The 24,655-nt window shown below is 51.5% G+C and overlaps 8 protein-coding genes across 8 annotated transcripts; 5 read left to right on the forward strand and 3 right to left on the reverse strand.

The window, feature by feature from the left end:
• Nucleotides 1–779: 779 nt before the first annotated feature.
• On the forward strand, nt 780–4,978 carry NUP84 (Nucleoporin nup84; the record flags this gene model as incomplete). The annotated part of the gene is made up of 4 exons (XM_064868975.1): nt 780–3,814; nt 4,075–4,256; nt 4,306–4,853; nt 4,907–4,978. 4 exons carry the CDS (start codon nt 780–782, stop codon nt 4,976–4,978), a joined length of 3,837 nt encoding a protein of 1,278 aa, XP_064734472.1.
• Nucleotides 4,979–6,894: 1,916 nt separating this feature from the next.
• On the forward strand, nt 6,895–7,137 carry PMZ80_000526 (uncharacterized protein; the record flags this gene model as incomplete). Its single annotated transcript, XM_064868976.1, has 1 exon — nt 6,895–7,137. One exon carries the CDS (start codon nt 6,895–6,897, stop codon nt 7,135–7,137), a length of 243 nt encoding a protein of 80 aa, XP_064734473.1.
• A 1,018-nt stretch (nt 7,138–8,155) lies between these two features.
• Nucleotides 8,156–9,448, forward strand: PMZ80_000527 (uncharacterized protein; the record flags this gene model as incomplete). Its single annotated transcript, XM_064868977.1, has 1 exon — nt 8,156–9,448. One exon carries the CDS (start codon nt 8,156–8,158, stop codon nt 9,446–9,448), a length of 1,293 nt encoding a protein of 430 aa, XP_064734474.1.
• A 958-nt stretch (nt 9,449–10,406) lies between these two features.
• Nucleotides 10,407–12,131, forward strand: PMZ80_000528 (uncharacterized protein; the record flags this gene model as incomplete). The annotated part of the gene is made up of 4 exons (XM_064868978.1): nt 10,407–11,308; nt 11,361–11,405; nt 11,469–11,520; nt 12,063–12,131. 4 exons carry the CDS (start codon nt 10,407–10,409, stop codon nt 12,129–12,131), a joined length of 1,068 nt encoding a protein of 355 aa, XP_064734475.1.
• Nucleotides 12,132–14,552: 2,421 nt separating this feature from the next.
• PMZ80_000529 (uncharacterized protein) lies at nt 14,553–16,488 on the reverse strand (the record flags this gene model as incomplete). Its single annotated transcript, XM_064868979.1, has 2 exons — nt 14,553–15,675; nt 15,734–16,488. The coding sequence occupies 2 exons, from the start codon at nt 16,486–16,488 to the stop codon at nt 14,553–14,555; spliced, it is 1,878 nt and encodes a 625-aa protein (XP_064734476.1).
• A 2,038-nt stretch (nt 16,489–18,526) lies between these two features.
• Nucleotides 18,527–19,406, reverse strand: NAT2 (DUF1279 superfamily; the record flags this gene model as incomplete). The annotated part of the gene is made up of 2 exons (XM_064868980.1): nt 18,527–18,744; nt 18,797–19,406. The coding sequence occupies 2 exons, from the start codon at nt 19,404–19,406 to the stop codon at nt 18,527–18,529; spliced, it is 828 nt and encodes a 275-aa protein (XP_064734477.1).
• Nucleotides 19,407–19,938: 532 nt separating this feature from the next.
• On the forward strand, nt 19,939–21,027 carry PMZ80_000531 (uncharacterized protein; the record flags this gene model as incomplete). The annotated part of the gene is made up of 1 exon (XM_064868981.1): nt 19,939–21,027. The coding sequence occupies one exon, from the start codon at nt 19,939–19,941 to the stop codon at nt 21,025–21,027; it is 1,089 nt and encodes a 362-aa protein (XP_064734478.1).
• Nucleotides 21,028–21,220: 193 nt separating this feature from the next.
• PMZ80_000532 (uncharacterized protein) lies at nt 21,221–23,593 on the reverse strand (the record flags this gene model as incomplete). The annotated part of the gene is made up of 3 exons (XM_064868982.1): nt 21,221–22,186; nt 22,233–22,380; nt 22,434–23,593. 3 exons carry the CDS (start codon nt 23,591–23,593, stop codon nt 21,221–21,223), a joined length of 2,274 nt encoding a protein of 757 aa, XP_064734479.1.
• Nucleotides 23,594–24,655: the final 1,062 nt, after the last annotated feature.

Below are 24,655 nucleotides of genomic sequence, written 5' to 3' on the forward strand. Positions count from 1 at the left end.
CATTCTCGCGCAGTCAGTCGTTCCTTTTCTTCTCCTACATCGTCCATGTTCCAGCTTGCTAATGCGCCCATAGTGCGAAATTCAAAGTACGTGCTAGTAAACCTCAGATGTTATCCAACCACTCACCATGTCCAGATTGCTTGCAGAAAAACAACTACCAACAGAAAAAGTGTGAGCACCTCGTGGATGCGCTATACGAATGCTGTAACGCCTTCTACAAGAAAGAAGGTCCTGATGCTCAGAACGTAGGATGCCCGAAGTACGATCTGCTGCAATTGAAGCTGAAGCAACGAGCTGAAGGGCAATGAGCCAACCGAAGCAGTTCGAGCGTCCTGACTGAACGGTTGTAGTGCACACCGATAGCACCCATCGAGCGTTCTGTGTCTATTGTAGATGTTTGAAGAATATAATTTGTAGCATATCTCTTTTTCTACCTGAACCATCGTTTCCTCGAGAGATCTGGCCAGCTGAACAGCGAATGCCGACTTGCTCTTAGGCAGTCGTGAGCACGCAAGGAGACCTTGTAGGCCTGAACAGACATTGAATGTCAGTTCCGAGACTCTAATGACCACCTGAAGACATTGGAGGAAAGAAAAGAGTGTTAAGATGCCACAGCGCAAAATTGTGAAGTTGTAGCGGCGAGGCCTGCCAAGCGAAGCGCGTCAAACGCGTCTGGCACCTGCCGAAGAAGTTGAAGACCACTGCAAGTGCAACAGCACAGGCCATTTCACTCAAGCTACAAACAGCAGCGACACTTCGCAGTCCCGATTGCTGCCAACATGCCGCCAACTCTGCGCTCTTCAATACATGGTCGCAAAGCCGTGCAACAACCAGAATCTGTAAAGAATAGCATCCATCTTGCTGCGCTATCCATAAAGACTGACTTTCTGCAGCCCGAACAGCTAGACAACGAGGACGAAGACATGCAGTCTGACCACGAAATGATGTCGTCTGAGATGGAAGACGATCTGGACGAGAGCTATTACAACGATGTCGATGCGCCTTTACAGTCCTCGGCTCAAGAATTGCTGCGCCCTCTACAAGAGACAGCTGATCGAGTCAGTCGACAGGTCGAGGAGTTCTCACAAGCGCTGGATAGATTCAGAGGAGAGTCGAAGAATCTCTCTGGTCAGAAACTGTGGGCTGCGACTTGGAACCTTATGGACACCTATGCCGGGATCGCCAACAAAAGTGCTGGTCGAGTTCAAGCGAGCAGCGCAGAGCACAAGCATGCGCAGAAGAACCGTAAGAGTCTGGGAGACACAACTGCACAGAAGGAGAATCTTCTTCTCGAGTCCGACATCTGGAACCTGACATCTCAAATACTACCTTGCAAGAGCCCCGAACTCCTCGAGGATGCACATCATGCAGAGAACGCCGCCCTAGTTCAGCTCCATCGCTACTCGAAGAACGATGAGATATGGGCAGCTTTTATGGAGGTCGATCCAGTCGCAAATCATTACGAGGTTCTTTTGGACTGGCTACAAGAGCGCAAGAGGAAGACATCGCCTGCCCTGAAAGACAGCGATCTCAAATCATACGATGACTGTGGGCGAGGAGATGTAATGTGGGAGGGCGGAAACATCTACACCCAGGCCCCTATCAAGAGACAAAAAGTTACCAGAGCTCATCCAGGTCCACTGCAACCTGCCGATGACATGCGCACCATGCACTTCCGAAAGTCCGACTCTGAACCTCTTGTCACCCAGATGGACCCTGACGCTGCCTTGCGTCAAGACGCTATGCTTGAAGTTGAGGACGAGCTCTACGAGACTTCAGCTTGGCATGCATCCTGGGAGCTGTTGCGCAGAGGAAGCTCTCCTGACCAGTGTCGCAACTGGTGGCAGGATCGAAATGAGCTTTGGAGGGCCCTCATCCTCCGTAGTCCTGGTGTACAAAACAGCTCCGAGGTCAACAAGGCATGGTTACGCATCATCAACCTGGCATCCAACCGGGAACTTGCTATATTATGCAGAGATCTTGCAGACAATCAGGACGTAGCCACAGATTACGAAAATGCCGTTTATGGAATACTCAGTGGAAGCTACTCGGCAGCCGCTCCTGTCTGTGAGTCCATTGATGACCATCTCTTTTCTCTCATCAACTCGTTGCTCATAGAGAGATACGAGCAATTCCTCTCCGCTTTTCAGCAAAAGCTTCAAACGCCCGACCTACAAGAATATACACCTCTACCTCCGACAACAGCAGAGATATCAAATTACATGCAATCGTCGCAGGTCGACAAAGCAACAAAGGCCGAAGCTCATCAGCCACATAAGTATTTGCAAAGTGCCCTGGTTAGCGATGATTTGGCCCACTTTTTTCTGGAAATGGGCCATGCTGCAGCACAAATGGCACATCTGACAGGTCAATCCAAAGTTCTATTCGACAATGATGAAACACAGGTCAACGAATGCGCACAGGTCGCTGCTCAAGATGAGGATGTGGTTCGAATGGCAACACACCTACAACTCGCGCTACAACCACTCGGTTTGCTGGACCAAGCATATGATGAGAATGCATTAGTGTTGGAGAACAACATCATCAACTACATGGGTCTTTTGGAGCGACACGCAAAATACTCTCTTCTTCCTCTCTATGCCTCAAAGATATCAGCTGAACGCCAGCCTCGCGTTCTTGGGCGAATCCTTTCGAAAGTTACTATACCCAAAGAGAGGGATATGCAGATGCGCCTGATGAAGTCATACAGTATTCCTGTCTATAGGGTCATCTACACAATCTGTGACTACGCACGCAGAACGTGGGCGATGAAGTTGAGCCCCCAGCGAGAAGCACTTCAGGCAGCTAAAGTCATCGAGTACAAGGACAAGATCGTTCGTGTACGCACAGGCTTCATTGGTCAGGTGCATGATGAAGATGAAGGACGTGTGGTGGAAGCTCACGAGTGGGTCAACTGTATTGACACGAAGAATTGGGGCATGGCTTGCTGGCTCATGACCGCACTCTACAAGAATTTGTTGTTGTCGGGCAAGCTCGCAGCTGCAAAATCGCTAAGCACTCGTGTTGAGCTTGCCCAAACGTCCTTGAAGGTGACAGGCATGAACCTCAGTCTCGCAGCTCTCGTGGCAGAGACTCCCGAGGAGGACGGTGACACTGACATGGAGGGCGATGCTACAGTGGACGATCATAGCAGGTTGGCCAGTCCGACTAAGAGACGGAAAGAGTCAAAGCCCAACCATCCGTTAGCAAAAGAGACCACAAATCGCTCTGCTCTTGCGGAACAGTCGCTTGTGTGGGCACATCTCGAGCTACTAGTGCAGGCCATGGACACCTTGGAGCTCTGGCAAGATCTTGCTAATTCGGTCGACACGTTACCACGCAACGACCCTAAGACAGTCAAAACTGCCAAGAAAGAGCTGGGTCACGCCTTGCAAACAGTTCACTCCGCAATGCAGCCTCTTTTAGACCATGGCTTCCTGAGCTCCGCCACGGACGAACAAGAAGATCACGACTTGAGGCAAATTCGAGAGCATTACCTGCCAGAATGCATCCTGGCGTACAATAGTGCACTTTACTTCGGTGGACACGCCATCACTCGCCAGCACCTGGTCCAATGCATGGAGCTCGCTCAACAGGTTGCGCAAAACGAAACATTGACGGGGGCTTTCGTTGCGAGTAGGCGAATGCAGGAGTTGGTGACTGCATTTGCACATGACAGTCAGGCTTTACTAAGGGCGAATGAGCATAGCAGTGCCAGTACACGAGGAAGAGGAAGCAAGCGGTCGTCCGTTAGTGGTGAGAAAGGGGGCCGAACTGATATCTGGCAGGTGCAATGGAGAGCAGATGCAGAAACGTGAGTACGGGTCAAGCAGTACTTTATGTAGATTGAGTTTTTGGAGGCGAAGCGCAACACGAAATTAATTGAGCACACTTCACACGAGGGAAGGAGCGCCCCGTGAGAGTGCCTGCCACTTCAGGTGAACAATCAACTTTCTCGACCCCGATCTGACGTGATGCAGTCACTCTTTCTCTAACCTTCACCACCACCACAACCTTGCCTTCAACCATGGCAAGAGACGATCGGCGAAGAACTTTTGCTACTAATAACCCGAGGAACACGAGCTATGATGGTGCTGCTCATAATGGTGAGCGTGGCAGACGGCAAACGACCGATAATCCTGCCATCAGACGTACCACCAACAACACACACCGCCAATCTCTAAGGATCGAGAAGCCTAGAGATGAACCCAAGCCCAATCCTACGAAGCTCAAAGACTATCATGAAGTGATTCAAGGTACTTCTGGTGTCCACCTCATGCAGATGCCCAGTGCTAATCATGTTAGGCCAACTTCAGGCGTACAAGAAGAAACTTTCCTCTGACCTCGAACATGACCTCAGCACCGCCGATAACGAGCTACACGATGGCATGAACGACCTAGCCGAGAAATTCGAGGTTAAATGCAGCGTCATTGACGGTGCTGGCCAAGTGTTTCGAGATCACATTGCGAACGAAGTACTTGAAGTTGACAACGAGAAGATTGTGCTGGATGAGCATATGGAAGAATTCAAGAGGGTCTACCAGCAGAAAGAGGCCAAGCTGCGAGGCTTGTGGAAGGGATATGTGGACGTGCAGAAGCAGATCATGGAGCTGGCCATTGTTGTCCTGGATGACGCCGACGTGGGAATCATAAACCCAGACGCTGTTGAAGAGGACGCCACGCAAGAGCAGACAGTTGGCAGGGATCCAGAGATCGACGAAGACGCTGCTGCGGCACGACAGAAGACATCCAGAGAATTGTATCAATCTGCCTTGGACGCTGTTGATGGACTGCGGGCGGAGGTGGATGATACGACTACAGAGGCGTTAGACAGGAACAAGGAGATCCTCAAGGTATGTTACAGTGTACAAGTTGATAATGACATGAGGGCTAACAGCACATGCAGGAATTTGAAGTTGGTCAGAAGAAGTTGAAGCAAAAAATTGCTGGTTTCCTTGACAGCGTGCAGGATCTGTGATAACAATCTGCACGGTACGCCATGCAGGAGTCTGTGAGGGTTCATATTGGAGAGTGGACTTGCCAGGACAGTTTCGGATGACCTGACAGTCAGTCAGCAAGCGGAAATTTGACTTGACTTAGACGGAGCTGGTATTGGCCCCAAGGATTTTTTAAGAGACGAAGGAACAATCCCAGTGAGATCTGAGGGATCATATCAGATACACTACTGAAGCCTACTATGCTAGTGATCTTTACTCGGTTTACCTCGACGTCAAACACTCCATCGGCTGGTGTACAGCAAGGTGGTGCTTCGTGGCTACGTGAGGGGTTGAGGCCTCGGACTGCAGACAACGTTAAATGTGCTTCGAGAGAGCGGCGTCTCCCTAGATAGTTCTTGGACGTACATCTACTCGGTCGGCTGCTCACGGACTGCTCTCAAAACCCTGGCGCCTTCTAGATGAAGTAGTCGGAAGAGCTGCCATCAGGCTGTGACATTTTGACGGCATGAAGCGTTACCACAAGTAGGACAACTCAGGAACACCTGGGCAGGGCAGATCCTAGGACACGAAGCACGTCGGGTTGGCAATTGCTTGCGAAGCTTAGTCTTTTTCAAATTCAGATGCGTGATCCATCTAAGGTGTCACCACGTCGTGGTAGCCTGACGTGCTTGCTCGGAAAGACCTATCCGGGCCGCCGCCCATAGTCGCGGTTACTGCAGACGCGAGGATGGCATCACACTGCACGCAATAAACGTTGAGAAATGCGTGACAACGAATAGATCCGGCGACCGTCGAGATTGGGCAATAAAATACGCGGCAATGCGTGTCGCTGTGGTGCGATGTGATGTGGTATGAAGAACACGTCAAGCAACGACTAGGGTAATCTAGCATGCGTTGTACAGAGCACGAAAGACTGTCTCGAGCAGCCGAGACTCAAATCGAGAGCCACAAGTTTCGATTGTGGCTGAGAAAAAACCCGGATCATGTGCCGATGTTCTACCAGAGACGGCATGTTTTCGCCACCCCACCTCCTCAGGACTCAAAGCCACTCGGTATGAGGTAGGAGGCAATCTTGCGAGAAACACGTGAATGAGAGCCAAATGTTGCGACATCCACGTCTCCCCTGAAGGCGACGGACCGACACAGGAGCTACCAGAAGATGCACACTCGGTGAACTCTAGCACGACACCTCAGAGCTTTTGATAGGTGGGAACAGAGCCTACCGCATTTATTGAACTGTATTCTCAACTTCGGGTTTCTGGCTGGATGGGCCTGTTCAGCACGCCTCGCACGCCGCAATAGCTAATTCGAGATTATCGCTTGTTGCTCTGCCATCGCTCTCATGATCCAGTAGGATTGCTACTAATGTAGCGAGTGCCAAATCCCAGATGTAGGAAGGACTTCTTTACTGTCAGCTCAACGAAGGGCATTGCTGCCGAGATCTGAGTATCACAAAGATAGAACAGGATCACAGGTAGCCTGACAACTCAGGAATCTGACGCATACAAGCGTGAGATGGAAAGGGTCAAGCGCGCCGTCAAGCTCTCAGGCGGCGCTGGGGAAGAACGATCTAGCCTATGTATGGCAACGAAATTGACGCTATGGCTCCTCCTTGGCGTTTTTCAGGCTCTGGAGTTGGTGATCCGAGAAACAAGGAACCGTGCGCTAAGACAGAAACATGCAGAGAGTTTCTTGTCAGCAGCACGTTTTTGGCTCGAGCTTGCATACGCACCGTCGTGGGCTATGGCGAATCCTGAGGTTCATTAATAGCTTTCGTCGCTGTCGCTTCTTCGTGAAGCCTCACTATATGTATTCAGATCGCCGCCGCGAGCTCTTCAAGATGTTTCAAAGCACGAATTCAAGCAAGCTTAAGTATAGCAGAGCAGCTACTACAACTACAACATTCACACCGTTCTTTTCAGCAATCTCAAGCAAAATGAGCGCCTATTTCTCAGCGATTGTTTTTCCGAGCTTCTTCAGCAGCTCAAATGCCACCGTTGACGATGGCTTCTGGCAAGAACCTTCGACAATCAAGACCAAGCTCACAGCTGCCGACAGCTTGATTGCCGAGGCAGATGCGTGCATTGCTAGCAATGCAGCCGGTCTCGCTGCCAAACACACCATTTCTCACCGCCGAAACAAGTCTATGCAACTTTACTATGCAGCTCCCAGCGCGTGAGCCATTCTGCCTACCGAACACACAAATCACGAATGGCTGGAACGCGTTGGTTTTCAGGCATACGTCACTTTTTCAGACACGAGATTGACGGCGACGATCCCAATAGCTCCACCAGGATCCAGACTTGAGGAACACAGATGAAGTGTAACACGAGGTTGATCCGTACAACGATGCAACATGCAACACAAGCACACCACCGCCGACCAAGCCGAGCATCTTGTGGTCGCGTGCCCACCGTTATTGCGCCAAGCTGGGTCCACTGTCTGCCACGTCCAACATGTCTGACTTTTCCGTGAAAGGAATCGCAAGTTACATCCTGTGCCGGGACGAGTACGGAGTAAATGGCTCGCAAAGCCACGGGTATCACAGTCAGAGCTCGAAGTAGACGAGTACAGGATCGAGAGTGATACTCCGAGCCAAGACATCTAACAAATAGGGCTCGGTATCGCGTTCGTACCGAGTTCCAAACATAGCAGAAGCGACGACGTGCCGACCGCGAAGGAATGAGGCTTGAACATGGCAGTGAGGATGAGGATAAGAGCGAGACGGAGAACCGAGCGAGGCTTTCCGATAAGCGAGGATTAGTCACTGGCTGATGCGGTCGGCCTGAGAGGCTCCAATGGCAGGAGGATTGGTAGTGCGATCCGTTACGGACGCGGCCTCGAGAATGTCAACAAGGAGCTGTGAGGGCCGTACTTGACCTCGGATTAAGAACACTGAGGAGGATAGTTGTAATAATGCTCCACGATTTTGAAGCACATACAAAGTGTTTATCACTATATATTTCATAATTGCAAAAAAGTTTAGCCGCAATTGATAGTTCTCGGACTTATTTCTCTATAACTCCGACCATGTCGGAAAATCAGTCCCAGCGAGGTAGGGCGGGCCTCGGCGACTTTCATGATCGAGGTCATCACCGCTCACCATTACTGAGAACGTAGTAAGGAAGGGGTATCTCGTTCAACTCTATGCAGTGACCTATCTACCGGAAGCATTTCACGACATCACATTTTCCAATATGAATGTGCTTTCACTGCCGCCAGAGATCCTCTCACAGATCCTCACACGACTCACCTACCCCGACCTCTTAGCCTTCTCATCTACATGCCGAGAAGCACGCTCTTTCACGTCACCTAATAATCAACTTCTTTGGCAAGCCACATTCTTGCATAAATTCGACGACCCACGGGATCGGTGGAACAGTCTCAATAAGACTGCACGTGCGCAACATCAGCAGCGTGAGCTCAACTGGGATTGGCACCGTGAGCTCAGGAAGCGTGTAGTGGCGCTTAAGTATGCTACGGCCGGCGATTTAGCAATCGACGAGGGCGACACGGAGACTCACGATAATGTTGTCGAAGCTCTACTCGATATCATTGATACAGCCAAAGCGTGTCCGACGCCGGAAGAGCTTCAAGCAGGAAAGAAGCCGGAAGTTGATGATCGAGATATCTCATTGAATTTGGGCTTGTTACCTATCAACTACCATTTCACGCCAGAGTTTGATGGGTTGATCCGAGGACTGCCTGCATCTGCCGTCAGAAGGAATCTCGGCTATGGCTATGGTATCGATAGCACTTTGGCGCCGAGCATGCCGGGTGGCTGGGAAAGTACACCTGGCCGACCAATGACACGATCTCTGGCTGCGAGGGAAATGGATAAAGTCGTAAGATCGGAGGCTGCGTGTCGATTGCACGTTCTGTGTGGGTTGACGGAGTGGGAAGAACGAGATGACAAGGCCATTGGACGTGCACGGCGGATCACGTATGATTGGGATGGGGCGGATGAGTCGAACGAATTCGGACCTTTCAAGAGAGACGGGTCTGGCGAGGTGGATTGGAGGCGGCTTGAGGCGGTATGTACGGTGGTTACAAGACAGTTTGCGCTGGCTGTGCGGGGACGAATGACTTTGCCGCAGGGTTTCTGCTTTTCGCTGCCATACAGGACTTTGGTTGATCCGACTGTCCCGGAGGACTGGGCGGGAGTGCAGGGTAACTGGTGCGGCACCTATGTGTTTCTGCATTTCGAGGATCTTGTTGAGTTCAATGCTTTCCAGAATGCAGCAAATCGACCTACATTGGAGAATGGCCCGGAGGCTTGCGGAGGGCTGATGAAACTGGAATTGAAGTTGGATATGAAGCTTAGAGACGATTCGAGGTTGCAGACGAAGATGCCTATATGCGATGATCTACCGACGCTATATTTCTCGGGCTTATCGAGGAGCTACGACTTTCAGATGGCTACACGTGTTCGTGGTATGGCCTGTCTGACTCCTCGCGGTGAGGTGAGGTGGAGGTACATTGTGCAGTAAGTGTCATATTCGCATCACGAGAATTGAGCTAACAGTGCGATGCAGCTACAGCGGTTCTGACCAGTGGCAATTGGAAGGTGCGCAGCCAGGAGGGGTACGTTCGGGCTGTGTCTATGGGACATGGTCAAGTTGTGCTCACGAAGAGGGTGGACCTGTCGGTCCTTTCCTGTACGCCCCGGAAGAGTTGTGCAAGCCGACTTCTATCGTGCTTGTTCGGTGAAGGTTTCACCGGCTTTCTCAGATGCAAATTTATGCATGGCAGGTGCCATCTCCTCATACCTCCTGCTGAAGCAGAGACAACGTAAGGAATGCTTGACCGCAGGAGACGAAGGAGTCTAAGTAGTTCCTTCCCTCGCGCCCAACCCTACACAACAGGCGCCTGCTGCAGTCAGCAAGTAACACTGCGTCGTCGCTGCCATTTGGTAGGTGATCTTCACATCCGTCATGCTCGTAGCTCTGTGGAACGTCGAGGTACTACTCGAATATTATCTGCACATCCTTTGCAACTTCCCCCACAAAACAGCTTAATGGTTTTATGAGAGAGGCAATCGCCACAACTCCGCCTCGAAGACGCAGATGTTGAGACCACCCTCTATGTATGTTCATACGAACAGCAACTTCCACCAGTATATCTGCTTTCTCTATCATTCTGCATCGAAGTGTAGCTAGTGCGCCTGCAAAAGCAGCTTATCCAGTGGGCAACGGGCGTGCGTGGCATGCTAAATTGGGAACAAACAAGCCTTAGCAGGGATGACAGCTTGGCGCCGCATGCATCAACTATGGCTCACAGCCTCGATACACTGCCCATCCAAGACCGCAACTCAGCATGGTGAGTACAGTTGCTAACTTGGCTTTCGCGAAGCTTTACGGCTATAACAGATGCGTTCCTTGAGTCTGGATACTCCCGGCTTGCCCAGCCCGAAATCCTCAATAACAGCAAATCAACCATTGCGGCGACATGCCTTTCCGCGACCTGCTGAAGAAGAAAGAGAAGATCGAGGAGCAGACAGATTATAGTCAGCCTCAGCAGCGCGAGGCTCTAGAGCCGCCTGCTTTCAAGATCGTTCGAAGTGATACGCATACAGAGGAGCTCCTTGATCCCCCTTCCTTCTCGCCCGGCGACGAGCGGTCTTCTCGTGAAGCACGATCGCCCCCATCTTCTCAACGATCAATCGCTGGTCGATTTCGCAGTCTATCGCGCTCAGGCGATGGAGATGGGTCACCCAAGAAAGACCACAAGCACCTATCAGACATGCTTCATCTTAGCAGGAATAAGTCGAGATCATCTAGTGCATCCTCTGCGAACCTGCCCGCGAATCTGCCAGATATCCAGGATGCATATAACGGTAATGGAGATCAGGAAGAGAAAGAGGCCAAATGGGAGCAGCGTGCCACGGTCTTGGTAAGCGCAAACAGAAGCCCAGCGATAGCCGCTAGCACCGGCGCAACAACAGCGCAGATGTCGCAGCTGAGCCTGAACACTCGTCCGAGTCGACCTCGGACTATTAGTGATGCACAAAGTGATGTGAACATTCAGAATGCAATTCGTCTCCACGAAGCGGGTCAACTCGAGGAAGCGGCTCGCATGTTCAAACAGCTTGCAGATAACGGCAATGTGCTCTCCGGAGTGCTGTACGGTCTCTCGCTGCGACACGGCTGGGGCTGTCCAAAAGACGAGTCTGGGGCTTTCACATATCTTGCGTCTGCTGCTTCCGATTCTGCTGCGCTTGAAGGCGAGGCTCTAAAGGCAGGTCTCAAGGAAGGTGGTGCAGCCAAGGGAGAACTCGTGCTTGCAATATTCGAGCTGGGTAACTGCTATAGATATGGTTGGGGAACTGCCATTGACAAAGCGGCCGCAAGGTAAGGCTTGTGTGCGTATGATACTTCACTTCAGATTTGACAGGTTTGCCAGACAGTATTACGAGACAGCAGCGAATCTGGGTGATACCGATGCTATGTGAGTGGCCAAAATGAGAGAAGCCGTGATTCATGAGTAGAGTTGCTGACAGGCGCTGAACAGGAACGAGGCAGCTTGGTGCTACCTAGAAGGGTTCGGTGGAAAGAAGGATAAGGTAAGCAATACGCACTTGCACTTCGCACTACATTCATGTTTCATTTCTGGTAAACTTTTCGCGACCTCTACACGTCCATCAATGCCTGGCACATCGCAGCAAACATGTGACCACAAATCAAGCCGGCAGAGCCTCAACTATGGCTAGGATGTCGAAGGTTGATCAAGGTGACAAGGCTCGAGTCTGCACATTCCGGCCTTCTCATCACTTACGTCCTCGCTACGAACAACCCCGGAACTGCAGCTCTGTCCGTGTGCATGAACCACAACACCGGAATTTGCAATCATGCTTCAGAGTCACATTACCGGCGAAGCCCCCAAATACTGCCAGTACGATCCCAATACAGTTAATCATCTATGGCAGCATCACTTTGGGCAGCAATGCATGCACGAATCACAAACTCCGACGACGGTGGAGAGGCCCGTACCTTGCGTTAGCCGTTTACACAGACGTCGCCCAATAATGCCCCTGGTCATACTGCATGCGAGTTTATTTGTGGAACACAAGCATACGGGTCAATACTGACACGTGATTTGCGATAGTTCAAAGCAGCACAGTTGCTTCGACTGGCTGAGAAGAATGGTTCCAAGACTTTGGGCAATTCCTGGTAAGTCATCACTCTCCTGCCCCAGGTATGATCTCGATCATCTGCCGTTGTCACACCGCTCTGTCCATCTGAGACGTTCCTATCTCACATCGAGTCATTGGATCTCGTGGCTTCAACTTAGTCCTTGGTACTGGCCGCAGGGCTGCGGCCGGCGGGACCGCAGAGTTTGAGACTTCGGAGAATTACTCTCAGCCAATCACGAAAGTCGAGTGGCTGGGAGTTTGATATTCATGTTTGATATGCACCATCCTCATACTACTCGTCATACACATCGAAGCAATGCATGCTGACGGCAAGCAGGATTTGGAAGGACAAGTACAATCCGGCGTGAGTTCGCTACGATCAGATGGGCTCAAATTGGCGCAGGCTTCACGCGGGTCATGTCGACCTAGACGAAGTCACTCACCTTCGATAGATGATGGTTGGACCTTTGGTCGTGAATATTTTGAAGTTGGACCGGCCTCATTATCGATGGCCCTCAACGACGGCCTACCACGATACCTCGAACCATAGTTGTTTCCGAACGACTTCCTTGGGATGATTGGCGCAGTCAACTTGACAAGGCCTTTCACATCTCGCTTGAGAGGAGATTTCCATAGCATTCATCCTTCACAGTCGTCGCCACCAGGGCAACGGCATCACGGAGCAACTCGTCTTGATTGTTTTGATGTGTCACTGCCTGGTCCCCCCGACCCACTCAAAGCCATCGACGAGAATCTCGTCGATGTTGCTCCCCGAAGCCGTTCATCTTGCTGCAGGAGCTCGATGTCTCATCACACCTTCCAACCTGGCCGCTGCCTTTGATTCAAGGACACATGCTTTTCAAGCAATGACATAGCTGGACAGACAGCTCTGCGGCGCCCTACTGTGGATGCACTCCGGATTCCGCACGCCCTCTACATGTGTACTCCTGCCCCTCACCCAATCATGGTACTCGTTCTACCCTGGCCCCTTCATGCAGCCCAATGGATCCCTGACCCGGCTGCCACGCTCTGCTGTAACACCGTATCAACACTCCACTCCACACTTCCTCTAACGCGTTACACCTAATCCCGAGCCGGTCGCTCTTCTACTGCTCACGCAAAAGCTCACCGGTCCGCACGTACTACGTTTAGCCCCTACCGCGCGGACCGAGCACATCCAGTCTCCCGTACTCGTAGCCTGAAGACTAGTGCAACAGTTCGTCTGCTATCCCTATGGCTGAACTCCAGCCAACCAGACGCCACCGAACCATTGCTGCCCAAAATGAGGCAGCACGCTTAGATCACGTTATTAGCACTGGCTGTGGCTTTGTTGCTATGCTGGTTCGACGACATCATTGATCGGGAATTAATACACGGTGTGCTTGGTGGTTTTACGATCAAGTTTGCGGTAGGTCACTGTTGTGAATGGGGAGAGAGCGGTTCAGCAATACGAGTTGAAAGTAGTGAGAGTGAATGGTACTGTAATATTATCCATCTGTTCAGAGGAAGCTCGAACGGGTTTCGTACCAGAACTTGAAGTGGTATCAAGAGCGAAGACTCATGCTCATGCTCATGCTCATCTATGTTCATGTCCTCATTCGTCATCATTCCTGTCATCGTCTCATTCCATTCATCCTCGAAGTAAGCACGGGTGCAGCCATCTCGTTTCATCACATCTTGATCGGTCCAGATCTCAATCATAGGATCGAGCTTGAGATCGTCATGCGCCGTCCTCACGCAGTGCATTTCCCTCGTCTCAGGCTGTGAATAGCCCGCGCATGGCTGATACTGAGCTCGGCTCGAGCACCTTCTTCATGTGGTTTGTCCGATTGCACCTGCCCTGACGAAAATCAGGGCCTTCAGTGACGAAACAGAAGGTGCTACCAGGCTCAATCCGACCCTGTCTCCGCTTCTACTCGCGCTAGGCTCCTGCCCTCCCCAATAAAGGCATGCCTTTCATCCATGCTTTATCAAATCATGAGTTCGTAAATATCGTTTCGTGGATTCATTTCGTCAGGTCGTCATCAATATGATTCGTTATTCGTTATGCCCAGGACCCAGCCCAACAGCCGGCTGTGGTCAGCGCTGTTTTGCTATATGAGCAAAAAGTAGAAACAAAGAAAATCGTAAAGCTAGATACATCGCATAGAAAACCAAGTTTCTCCTCCGCATGTGTGGCCAGGAAACCAATCCGATGGAGTTTCGTATGGTGTGTACCAAGTGGGTGTGTATTTCGTTCGTAGCTCCAGCGAGCTTTTCATCAATGGTCTATAATCAGCAAATGCATTTCCAATGCATTCGGGTCGTAAAGTGACCGTGAGGTCGGTCGTAGTGCTATGTTGAATTGAATGGCCAAATCTGGCCCGCTTGAAAAACGCCAGCCGAGTTGAGATTGAAATTTTGCATGCTTTTCGGTAAGGACAGGTAGCGAAGTTCGTAAATGCGTTGAATCAACCACTCGCTCATTCGTGGTTGGTGTTGGCTTGTTTGCTTTGACGGACGAAGTCTCGGAAGTCGTTCATGACTGAGTCGGGGACATTCAGTGCGCTCCGTTCGGAGGCTCGACTTGGGAAGCCTGCTTTTTCGACCTCGGATTTCTTGGCGTGGAAGGCAGCCATTGCTTGGTCGAGACGAGATTGTTTTGGCGAGTCGGGCAGGTCAGCATCTGCGTCGTCATCGTTCAGATCGCTCAAAGGATCCATGATATGATTGTAGGAAGCAGGGGTCATGGCGAATGCCTGCTGCAGCTGTTGGTGACGGGAGGGCACGGTCAATGTAGATGACAATCGGTCAAGTCCAGATTGTTGCTGTCTGGATGTGAAGGACATCTGGGAGAGCTCGGAGCCGCTAATGGTGGTCCTGGGTATTGATGCGGCAGCTGAACGTGCCGGAATCATCTCTTGGGCGGATTGAGGATTAGACGACATTACGGCCTTGAGAACATTCTCGGCATCCGCGCGATACTCGTCAGAGACGGTAGGTAGAGGCATCTCGTTCGGGCTGATTGCAAGCTTCGAGAGTTGCCCTCCGGTTGAGACAACGACGGCACCAAAGAGCAAGCACATGTAGAATGTGTTCCAGCTGAAGTCAGCATCAGCCTTCTTATCGGTTGTCGAGACTGGGGGCTTCGGTGTGGCCTGGCGTTGCATGGTATCGAGGTCGTTCGCCCCGAAGTCAGCATTGCCGAAAAGACCAAGTTCAGTCTCCCAGTCATCGTCGACATTGAAGTCACTGAAATCAGAGGTGAAGTTATTCATATCCGATGTTGGTGCATAGCCACTTCCGCGTTGCAGATGTCGCTCAAGTTGGTGGTCTCGAATGTATTCTTTCATGGCGTTCATTTGTCGTCGGCAATCTGCAGCTTCAATGGTCTTCACGCGGATAGCTTCATCTCGATCGTCCATCATCTGCTTGACCTGCATCTCGTATTGCTGTCGCTGATGCATCCATTGTTGTCTTTCCATCTCCAGCTGCTCTTGCATTCGTTCGTATCCTTCTTCGAGATCGCACATCCTCTTCTCATGAACTTTCTTCTCTTGTTCGAGCTGTTCGGTGTGCGTCTTCTTTCGCTGGCGCGAGTCGAGACTAGTGGCATCTGTTAGCATGGTTCCTATGGTACAGCCTTATGGGTGGAGACACGTACGCTGCTTGCCTGTTCCGCAGCAGACGCTTCTGTTGCTTAAGTTCTTTCTTTTCATCCTCGTTTGTGGATGCAAGGATGAGCGCATCGATTGTCGCAAGATTGCGTTCTTTCGGTATTTCAAACCGAGCATTCTTCTTCCGAATGCCATCGGGGCGTAGCACTAATTGCGGCGATACTGGTCTGTATGACGGGCTCGCGAGAGGAAAGCGCCGATCGATGCTGTCGGATGATGTTGCTGATGCCCATCCGCCTTGACTCGATTGAGGAGACATGGACACTGCTGAGACAGGGTCTTGGTTAAAGTTGAAGCCATGGTGGCCAGTGTACTGTGTTGGTTGACCGTACGAGTCAGCGCTGCCATATGTCGCCGTTGGAGTATTCGTCCCAGATTGTGATAACGACCATTGTGGTTGTGCGTATGAAGCAGCAAAGTTGGGGTCTACTCGCATGTACGGCTGGTGGGCGACATGCGTGGATATGGAGGGCTGAGAATAGTGTCTGGCAGGATACTGATGCTCATGCGACCTGTCGTGCCACATTGCTTCATGCGCGGAATATTCGTCCTCGACCTTCAACATTGAAGGTCTTCGGCTGTGAGGAAAAGCACTGAAGTCGGCAGGAGTTGCTGAAGCCGACGGCCTATCGTCACAAGCAGAATCCTCTTCCCTCTCAGCATACACGGGCTTGAAGTCTTCTGGCCATTGGGTATTTCCATAGACCGTGTAAGGTTGCGGGTGTTGGTAAGACAAGTCCATTGTTTGGTGCTAGTCGTGAGCGGGCAAAAGGCGGTGAGAAAGTGGGGTAATGCTGTCGAGTGTAGAAGGACTCGCCGTCAACACAGCAATGAATACATCGACTTTGAAAATGTTGCAATGAAAGTGAGGGCGACGAAGGTAGAGGTACCAGATTTGATGTATGAAGGCGGATGTGCGAGGGTGGGGAGGATAGCTTTAGTAGTAGACTGACTCGGTGGAGGCAGTCTTACAATACAATACGGAAGACCAGGATCAGTGGTCGGCCGTGGCCTTCCTTGGAGTTTTGGAGGAAGGAAACAGGAAAACTGGGGCAAGACAAAGGACCAAGAGAGCGAGCAAACAGACTCGGTTCGAGTGGAGAGGGTGATGGAGCTTGGGCGAGATAACCTGCCGGCGACCGGCAGGGCGAGTAGAGGAGAGTGGCCGAGGATTGAGGATAGCCAGACAGCCGTGATCAACGGGCGATGAGATGAGGGTGTCTATGGCAGAATTTGGGTAGATGTGCGTGACTGCAGGGGCAGTTGTTGGTAGCAGATGACCGATGTAAGCCAGTAGAGACAGGTCAAGCCGACAAAGCGATACTGAGGGTCAAGTGTGATCGAGTGGACTGGCAACGGAGAACCAATGCAGGATGTGTCGTAGGCGTCGCATCTGATTCCAGACGGAGAGTTCTCTTCGAGGTCGGCTTCATGCGGCCATGTCTTAGCTTGCTGCAGCTTGGTCAGTTATCAGATGCACCGATGAAAGCAAGCTCGAACTCCTGTTGATGGCCTTGCCGGGCGCAAAGGTTAATCGCGATTGAAGCCCCGAGGACTGATTGATCCAGAGGTGGATGAAGCATTGATTCGATTCATAGTAATTTGATGGAAAGACCAGGACGATGAGGCCGCTGTGCAAGGAGGAACGATAGCCTCTGTTTTGGTTTGCCAAGCAAGCGACTCGTTCTCGCCTTCCAGAACTCAATTCATCACTACTTCGTATTCTGGCATTTACTCTTCTCGGGCAGTTGCACGGGGCTTGTTGCAAGTGAACAGCCTGTTGCCGTTGAATTCAAGCTTGCTCGTACCTATTCATTTCCTCCCATTGAGGAACTATCCTAATCGCGCAAGTCAAGACTGGTACGGAGCAAACAGTACTTGATGAGACAAGGAGCAGCGTCTATCCTTGTGGCTTTCGTCTTCCACCCGCGGGCCTGAGGCAGCCGCCACTGCTGAAATATCTCTCATTGTGGGCTCCTTGAACTAGGCGGTGCCATGAAATGCAGTATGTAGAGTACCTTGCACGTAATTGCACGTTCAAAAATAAGGCGGAGGTTGATCTCGGGACGGGCCTTTACGCGTGCTTTCTGTATGGCCGATCACTCGACCATAGGACGTAACAAGCCATCTCTCTTGAGACTGAGACAGCAAAAGCCTTTCATCTGTTCGTGTTTCAGCTGCTGCCTCATTTTGGTCATGATGCTGCCCAACGAGTGACCCACACACCACGCTCTACATGGAGGGAGCCTGATCAATATTATCACGTTCATGGACGTGACTGCTAGTGGTGGACGCGTCAATAATATTAATTTTGTACACCGACATTTCGGCCTATGTCATGGTTAGGAATACATCGGGAGTGCCTTCCAGGTGACTGAAATGATGCCCTCTTCTTTGAAGCCAGGTTTCCAGCTTTGCAAGAGTCGCAAAACCCTGGGCTGTCCTTGGCCCTATCAAGCGACAAGATAGAGGAAGGGCAAGGAGAAACAGGAATCTGCCATTCATCCATGTCGTCAATTGTAGCCGGGTATTACTTTTGAGCCACCAAACAGCGTGTAATGCGTGCTCGCCTTGCATCAGTCCCATGGTGATCACACGAGGCAACCACACCGCTCTTTCAGGACGGCCCGCACAATGAGGAGAGTGTTTCGGCTATTTGCAGAGTGCGATGATTTGTTGCTCACAATGCATCGCCGCCGAGCAAAGATCTTGCACTCCAGAAGCCTCCTCACGGACTGGCACATCGGAGTTTATGAAGGCGTTTTAGATAGACTTCGCGATCAGTCATCCGGTTTCACCTTTGAGCCCTTCGTATTGACTCCAGCATCGCCAGAACCCTTGCTCTTGCTCATCCCTTTGCGCGTTGGTCGACCAATGTTCCAGCCCCAGCCTCGTAAAGTCTTGACTACCTTCGGGGTGACGGCTGCTGTCAGAGGTACTCGGATGAAGATAAAGCTCTTGTGTATCGCGTAAGCGAGCGCGAGTTGCGTCCATATACCTGTTCCTTCGTCAGTATCCAGTAATCACTCCGTGTTCTGCATCGGACATACTAGCATCATTCCCAGAATTCGCCTTCTCGGCCTCTTTGTAGCCATGGTCGTCCACAGCTGCTGTCTGATTGTCCTCCTCTAGCAATCGCTTTCCCTCGTCTTGCACGTTGATAGCTTGGTCAACTTTATCGACGGCATCATTTACCGCGTCTTGGACGGGCCCGCTGATCGGCCACTGCAGCAAACCCTTGACATAGCCCACTATCACATGCTCCCAGTGTCCAACAGTATCTGTGCCAATCATCTTGACTGCAAGAAAGCAAAATGGGAAGTCCAATGCTGTGAGGCCCAGGTAGACGTAGAATGCCGCCCAGCCATATTCACGCGATAACTTCTTCAAGCGCTGGCTGAGGCTTAGTTGCGAATCTGGTTTGGAGTCTATCGCATCAGTGCTTTCGAACCGTCGAGTCGTGCGCTGGGTTTTGGACGTGAATTGGGAGGAAAGCGGTCGTTTAGGCTGCGAGTGAATGCATCGTATCCGAGTCGGCGCGCTCAGTGTCGGTCTCGTGCGGAATGTTGGCTGTGTCTGTGTTCGTAGCTGCTGCCGTATGGCTTGTGCTCTCAGGAGCTGCCGCATAGAAGCTCTCGAGGCGCTTTGAAGGGCTTCCATTCTTGTCGCTCCAGTATAACTGATGAAAGCAAGAATTGGTGCGACTACAACTCGGGCTCACATTCAACCAAACCAGTAGAATGACATGATGGATTTCCGTAGGAAAGATGTACTGAGGCGCAGACGCAGGAGGATGATCTCACAGAGCCTCCTCGTGTTTCGGATAGGGCTCTCACCCGTGCCGGTCCGGTCTACCATAAAGACCTTTTGTGCTTCTAACGTCCAAGAATAGTAGATTGAGGTGGCACGAAAGCATCAAGTTTGCGGCTGAGGTCCTCGACTTTCAGGTTGAGTATGAAACCCATATTCAGTGGGGTTTCTGTTATGAAGGCCGGCTATCTGTTGTCATGCGTCAAGTGTGTCGGATGAGTTCTTGACCAGTTCATTGAGATTCGAGAATAAATTCGCCCTTTGCTGGCCACGCTGGGAATCTTGCAGCCTCCAGCTGGTGCCAACCTAGTCACCAACGTGCTATAGACGAGTAGGGACTGCAATGCACCATTGTTCGGCCGGTGTGTAGACCCCTGCTGCCATGAATCAGCAGCTAGATCCAGAAAGCTTCCTACAGCACGTCACGCTTCTCGATGCCACCGAAACCGATGGCAGCGAACGCAATGCCCTCGTCGAGGTCAGGCCAAGAGGCTTCCACTATCGCGCCCCACAACCACCACATCAACTAACATCTCCCTACACGAGTGAGGCCGACCTCTTCCAAACCATTCACATGGGCCCGGCCGTCGTCGACAGAGCAAAGTGGCATCTGGTCATCGATGGCCTCGTTGCGCGTCCGTTCTCCGTTTCATGGTCTCAACTAATGCAATTCCCCAAAGAATCAATCACAGCCTTCCATGAGTGCTACGGCAGCCCCGTCAAACCACCCACTACGAACCTCTGGCGCATCGGCAACGTAATCTGGGGTGGTGTCCGACTTGACATACTGCTGAATCTCGCCCAGCCACTCCCCGAAGCACGCTATGTATGGAGCGATGGGCTCGAAAATGGTAGTTTCGGCGAAGCAAAGCACGTAGATCGATATCAGAAGGATATGACGCTGGTCAAAGCCATGACACCAGGCTGTTTAGTCGCATATGAGATGAATGGTGAGCCACTCGGCAAGGAACGGGGTGGACCAGTAAGGCTGATTGTGCCGGGATGGTATGGCACTAATAGCACGAAGTGGTTGTGTCGGTTGACATTGCAGGAGACGAGGAGTAAAAGTCCTTTCACGACTATGTACTATAACGAGGTTGACCCGACTGATGTGACGAGGAAGAGGAAGAGGCCGTGTTGGGATGTTGAACCAAACTCGTTCTTGCTGACGATGCCGGCTGAGGACGGTGAGGTGGAGGGTCCGCAGGTGAAGATCGCTGGTCGAGCTTGGGGTGCCATAGAAATTAAGCAGGTAAGCATCTGTGTTCGCGAGAAGAATGAGTGGGTCGAAAGAGCGACAGTAACTTTACTAGAGCGCAAGCAGTATGAATGGCAATACTTTGAAGCTGTGATCAACCTGGAGCCAGGTCGACATCAACTCATGGCAAGAGCGACTGACCAGACAGGCATGACGCAACCGGTGAGCGGAAGAAGGAACCATGCTCACATCATAGAAATTTCAGTCAAGTAGCAGGGACCCAACCCTCGAGCGCTGACTCAGAAGAAAAGCGCAAGATTCTAGCAATTCCAAGCCGTGGATCTCGCATTGATTCAATTATGTAGACTAGAACGAAATTAACATCTATCGTACAAGATCCTCTTTAGCACCTGTCCTTGCCATGCAGTCATCCCAGTATTTACAGTCAACTCCAAGACCTGATCACCTAAGTGTGTCTGACAGCGTGGCCATGAGCGTAGCCGTGGAACTTGTGGTCCTCGATGTGTCGCTTCAATCCAGCCTCATATGGTGCCTTGAGCTCACCACCATTCGCTTCGTAGGAAGAGTATGCGGAGCATTCATTCTGGAAGTTGTCGGTGTTGTAGTACTTGCCCGCGTCGATCTCGGCTGGTCGCTCGAGGTATTGCAGACCCATACCACCGTCGGCATGCCAGATGATGTGGCAATGCATAACCCAGGCACCTGGGTTGTCGGTCTCGAAGCCGATAACGGTCCAGCCAGATGTGAATGCTGTTGGGTTACCGAAACCAGTCAAGAGAGCGGTGTCTCGTCGGATGGGGTTGTTGAAGTTGAGCTGGCCGACCATGCTAGACGTGAAGACACCCGAGCCTTGACCAAGGACCGAGAAGTCGTGACCGTGAAGATGCATTGGGTGAGAGGTTTGGAAGTTGTTCTGGATGACGAAGTAGACCCATTCGTTAGCTGGGCCGTCAAGCACAACTGCGTTCACATAGATAGAGCTGTTGTAGGCCAGATCCGGAACAGTAGCAAGGGTCTTGAGCGTTGGCTGGTTGAAAGTGACATTGATCGTCTTGCTACCCACAAGAGTACCGCTGGTGCTGCTCAGATCCTGAGGACCACCGAGGAACCATCTGTTGACTGAACCGTAGCCGTCGAAGTTCTGGCCAGCAGCGTTACCACCAGGAAGAACCTTGGCCTTCGACTGGAACTTGTCGGTGGAGCCACCGTTCTTGTTAACGAACGGCACGAGGCTTGCGAGTGGTTCATCCTTGCACACACCGGCGATAGCGAGTGTGAAGTTGGTGGCTGTTGGCTGGGCGCACGAACCTTCGTAGGAGAAGATACCGTTAGAATTGCCGAGACCGTTGTTAGCACATTGGATACCGCAGCCAGTCTGGGTTACGGCTCGGAGATAGTACGCTCCCTCAGGCTGATTTTCATTAGTCTTGCACAGCAACGATAAAGACGCGACTTACCTGGTTCATCTCAACAATGACGTTGTATCTTTGACCACTTGCGAGCCAGAGAGTGTCGGTCTCATAAGGTACAATTGGCGTGAAGTCAGCGCTGACAACCTTCATCTTGTGGTTATCGAAGTGAACAGCGAAAGCGGTTTGAGCGGAACTAAAGTAATTGATCAGCACCAAAGTCACAGAACCATGACGGAGCAAACTTACCTGTTGATGATTCGGAACAAATGCTTCTTGCCCTTCTTGACGACCCACTTCGAGGCCTCACCCTTGCTACCATCTGGAGACTTGTTCTTGCCGTTGAGCATGTAGTTGGTTGATGGTGGGAGAGCGCCACGGACACGAGCGATGTTGTACGCCATCTGGAAAATTGTCTGGCTGAATGTCTCGTCGATCATAACAGTGCCCATGTCGAGATCGTAGTTGTCAGTAGCAGGTCCGTGGATGATGATCGGGCCACGAATACCACCGCCGTACTGAGCCAGGGCGTGCGAATGATACCAACCAGTTCCGTATGTTGCAGCGTGCCACGTGTATGTCCGGCTCGTGCCTGGTGCAATGGCGCATTCAGTAACACCTGGTACACCATCTTGGTCGTTGGTGCCCAACTGTCGGATACCATGCCAATGGATAGTTGTCGCGTTATGGGTCATGCTGTTTGTGACAGTGACTTCGACCATGTCACCCCAATTAGCAACGATAGCTTCTCCTGGGGTCTTTCCGTTGACGGTGAAGGCAGGCTTGGGACCGGTGCCATCGAAGTCAACTGTGCCCTCTGCGATCACCAAGCTGAATTTCTTGGTTTCACCAGTGCGGAAAGTCGTGTGTGTGTCGTCTGAAGTCGACTTGCCGCGGCACCACACCGATCGGTCGTTAGCATCGTTGCATTTAGGTTCTGGGATGCCAGTGGCAGTCTGAGTAGCGTTCTGACATTGTGTTGTCGTCGATGTGGTCGTGCTGTTGCCAGCAGAAGTGGTGACGGAGGATGTGAAGCTGGTTGTGCCATTGCCACCAATGCCGGCAGAAGTGGTGGTCAACGTGGACGAGCCGCTATAAGTGGTTGTGCTCCCGCCACTGTGGGAGCCAGAAGCAGTTGAGCTCGAGACACCTCCGCTGTGAGATCCGGTGCTGCTTCCACTTCCATGACCCGATTCTGTGGTAGTCACGCTGACTGATGTGGACTGCGTGTTCTTGGTAGTTGTGCTTGGAAGGACATCTGCTTCGCAGGTGAAGAGCTCTGTGATAGGGCAGATGGTAACTGTTCTGGTCGAGGTTACCACCACGGTGGTGTCAGCCTCTGCTCGTCCGGCATAAGCATTAAGGAACTGTAAAGGCAAAAGTGCCGGCAAATATTTTAGCGACCTCATATCGACGGTCGAAGGAGAGACTAAACAAGAAACGAAAGGACGAGAACAAGTGCTCTCAAATTCACTGCGTGATAGAATGGGTGAGAGAGCAGAGAGGAGCAGACATGGCAGAGATGATATCCTGCACTTTTGAGCTCCTTAACATACGGCTGGTCCATCTTGGGGACTCGCTTGAGGGAATCCATCGGGATGAGCTTGGTACGCCTCTCTTCGCGTGGCGATTGGATATCAACAGTGACAAGGCAGATGCTCTACCCACCGGAGCTTAGCTTTGCAGACAAGAAAGGCGACCTGAAAGATCTTGTGAGACAGGGAGCGCCGATGTACAGGGTTTGCAATCGAACCAGATCCTAAAGTGGAAGGCATCTGCTGTATGTCGTATTTGATTGGACCGCTAAGACAGCCGGGTAAGCGCATATGGAGAAATCCTTGCACAGGAGTAGATCTGAAATTGAGCCGAGTCGTGGTCCTTGCCGAAAGAAGCTCGCCAAGTTGCATCAAGCAAAATAGTGGAAATGAAGACTCCAGTTCATGCCAAGCTCGCGTCCTGCTCAGGGGTTACCAGCTAAGCTTCTCACGCGCACCGCAGTCGAGGCACTGAATTACTACTGAAGCATTTGCAATGCTTGTCTGACTGTTGTTATGATTCCTTCGTATTCGATAATTGGCAGGATGCACATCTAAGGAGACGTCTAGGCTCTGCTGCATGTTGTACCTTTGACCGAGGAGTTCTGGACTTGCTGGGCAGAACGATACCGTGTTCCATCGAGCTAAGCGTCAGGGCAAGCTTGGACTCTTACACCTTGCATGTCCGATCGAGAACATGATTCGGACATCGACTTGTTGCAAGAACATGTCATCTATGCTGATGTGGAGATTATGTCAAGAATGGGCAGAAATCCAGCATAGGGCCCGCCATCCGTAATACTGCACATGGCGGCCTCCAGAATTGACTGGAGCACGGTGTTGAGCTCCTCCAGAGTCCTGGGCAAGGGGCATCATCTTTGTTGTTCTTACGGCGCTAAGGATCGTGGCTAGCTAGGCCAAGCTATTACTACTGCT

The sequence above is a fragment of the Knufia obscura genome (assembly GCF_036327395.1).
Source record: "Knufia obscura strain CCFEE 5817 isolate CBS 148926 chromosome Unknown scaffold_1, whole genome shotgun sequence".
In the NCBI taxonomy this organism is placed as follows: Eukaryota; Fungi; Ascomycota; class Eurotiomycetes; order Chaetothyriales; family Trichomeriaceae; genus Knufia; species Knufia obscura.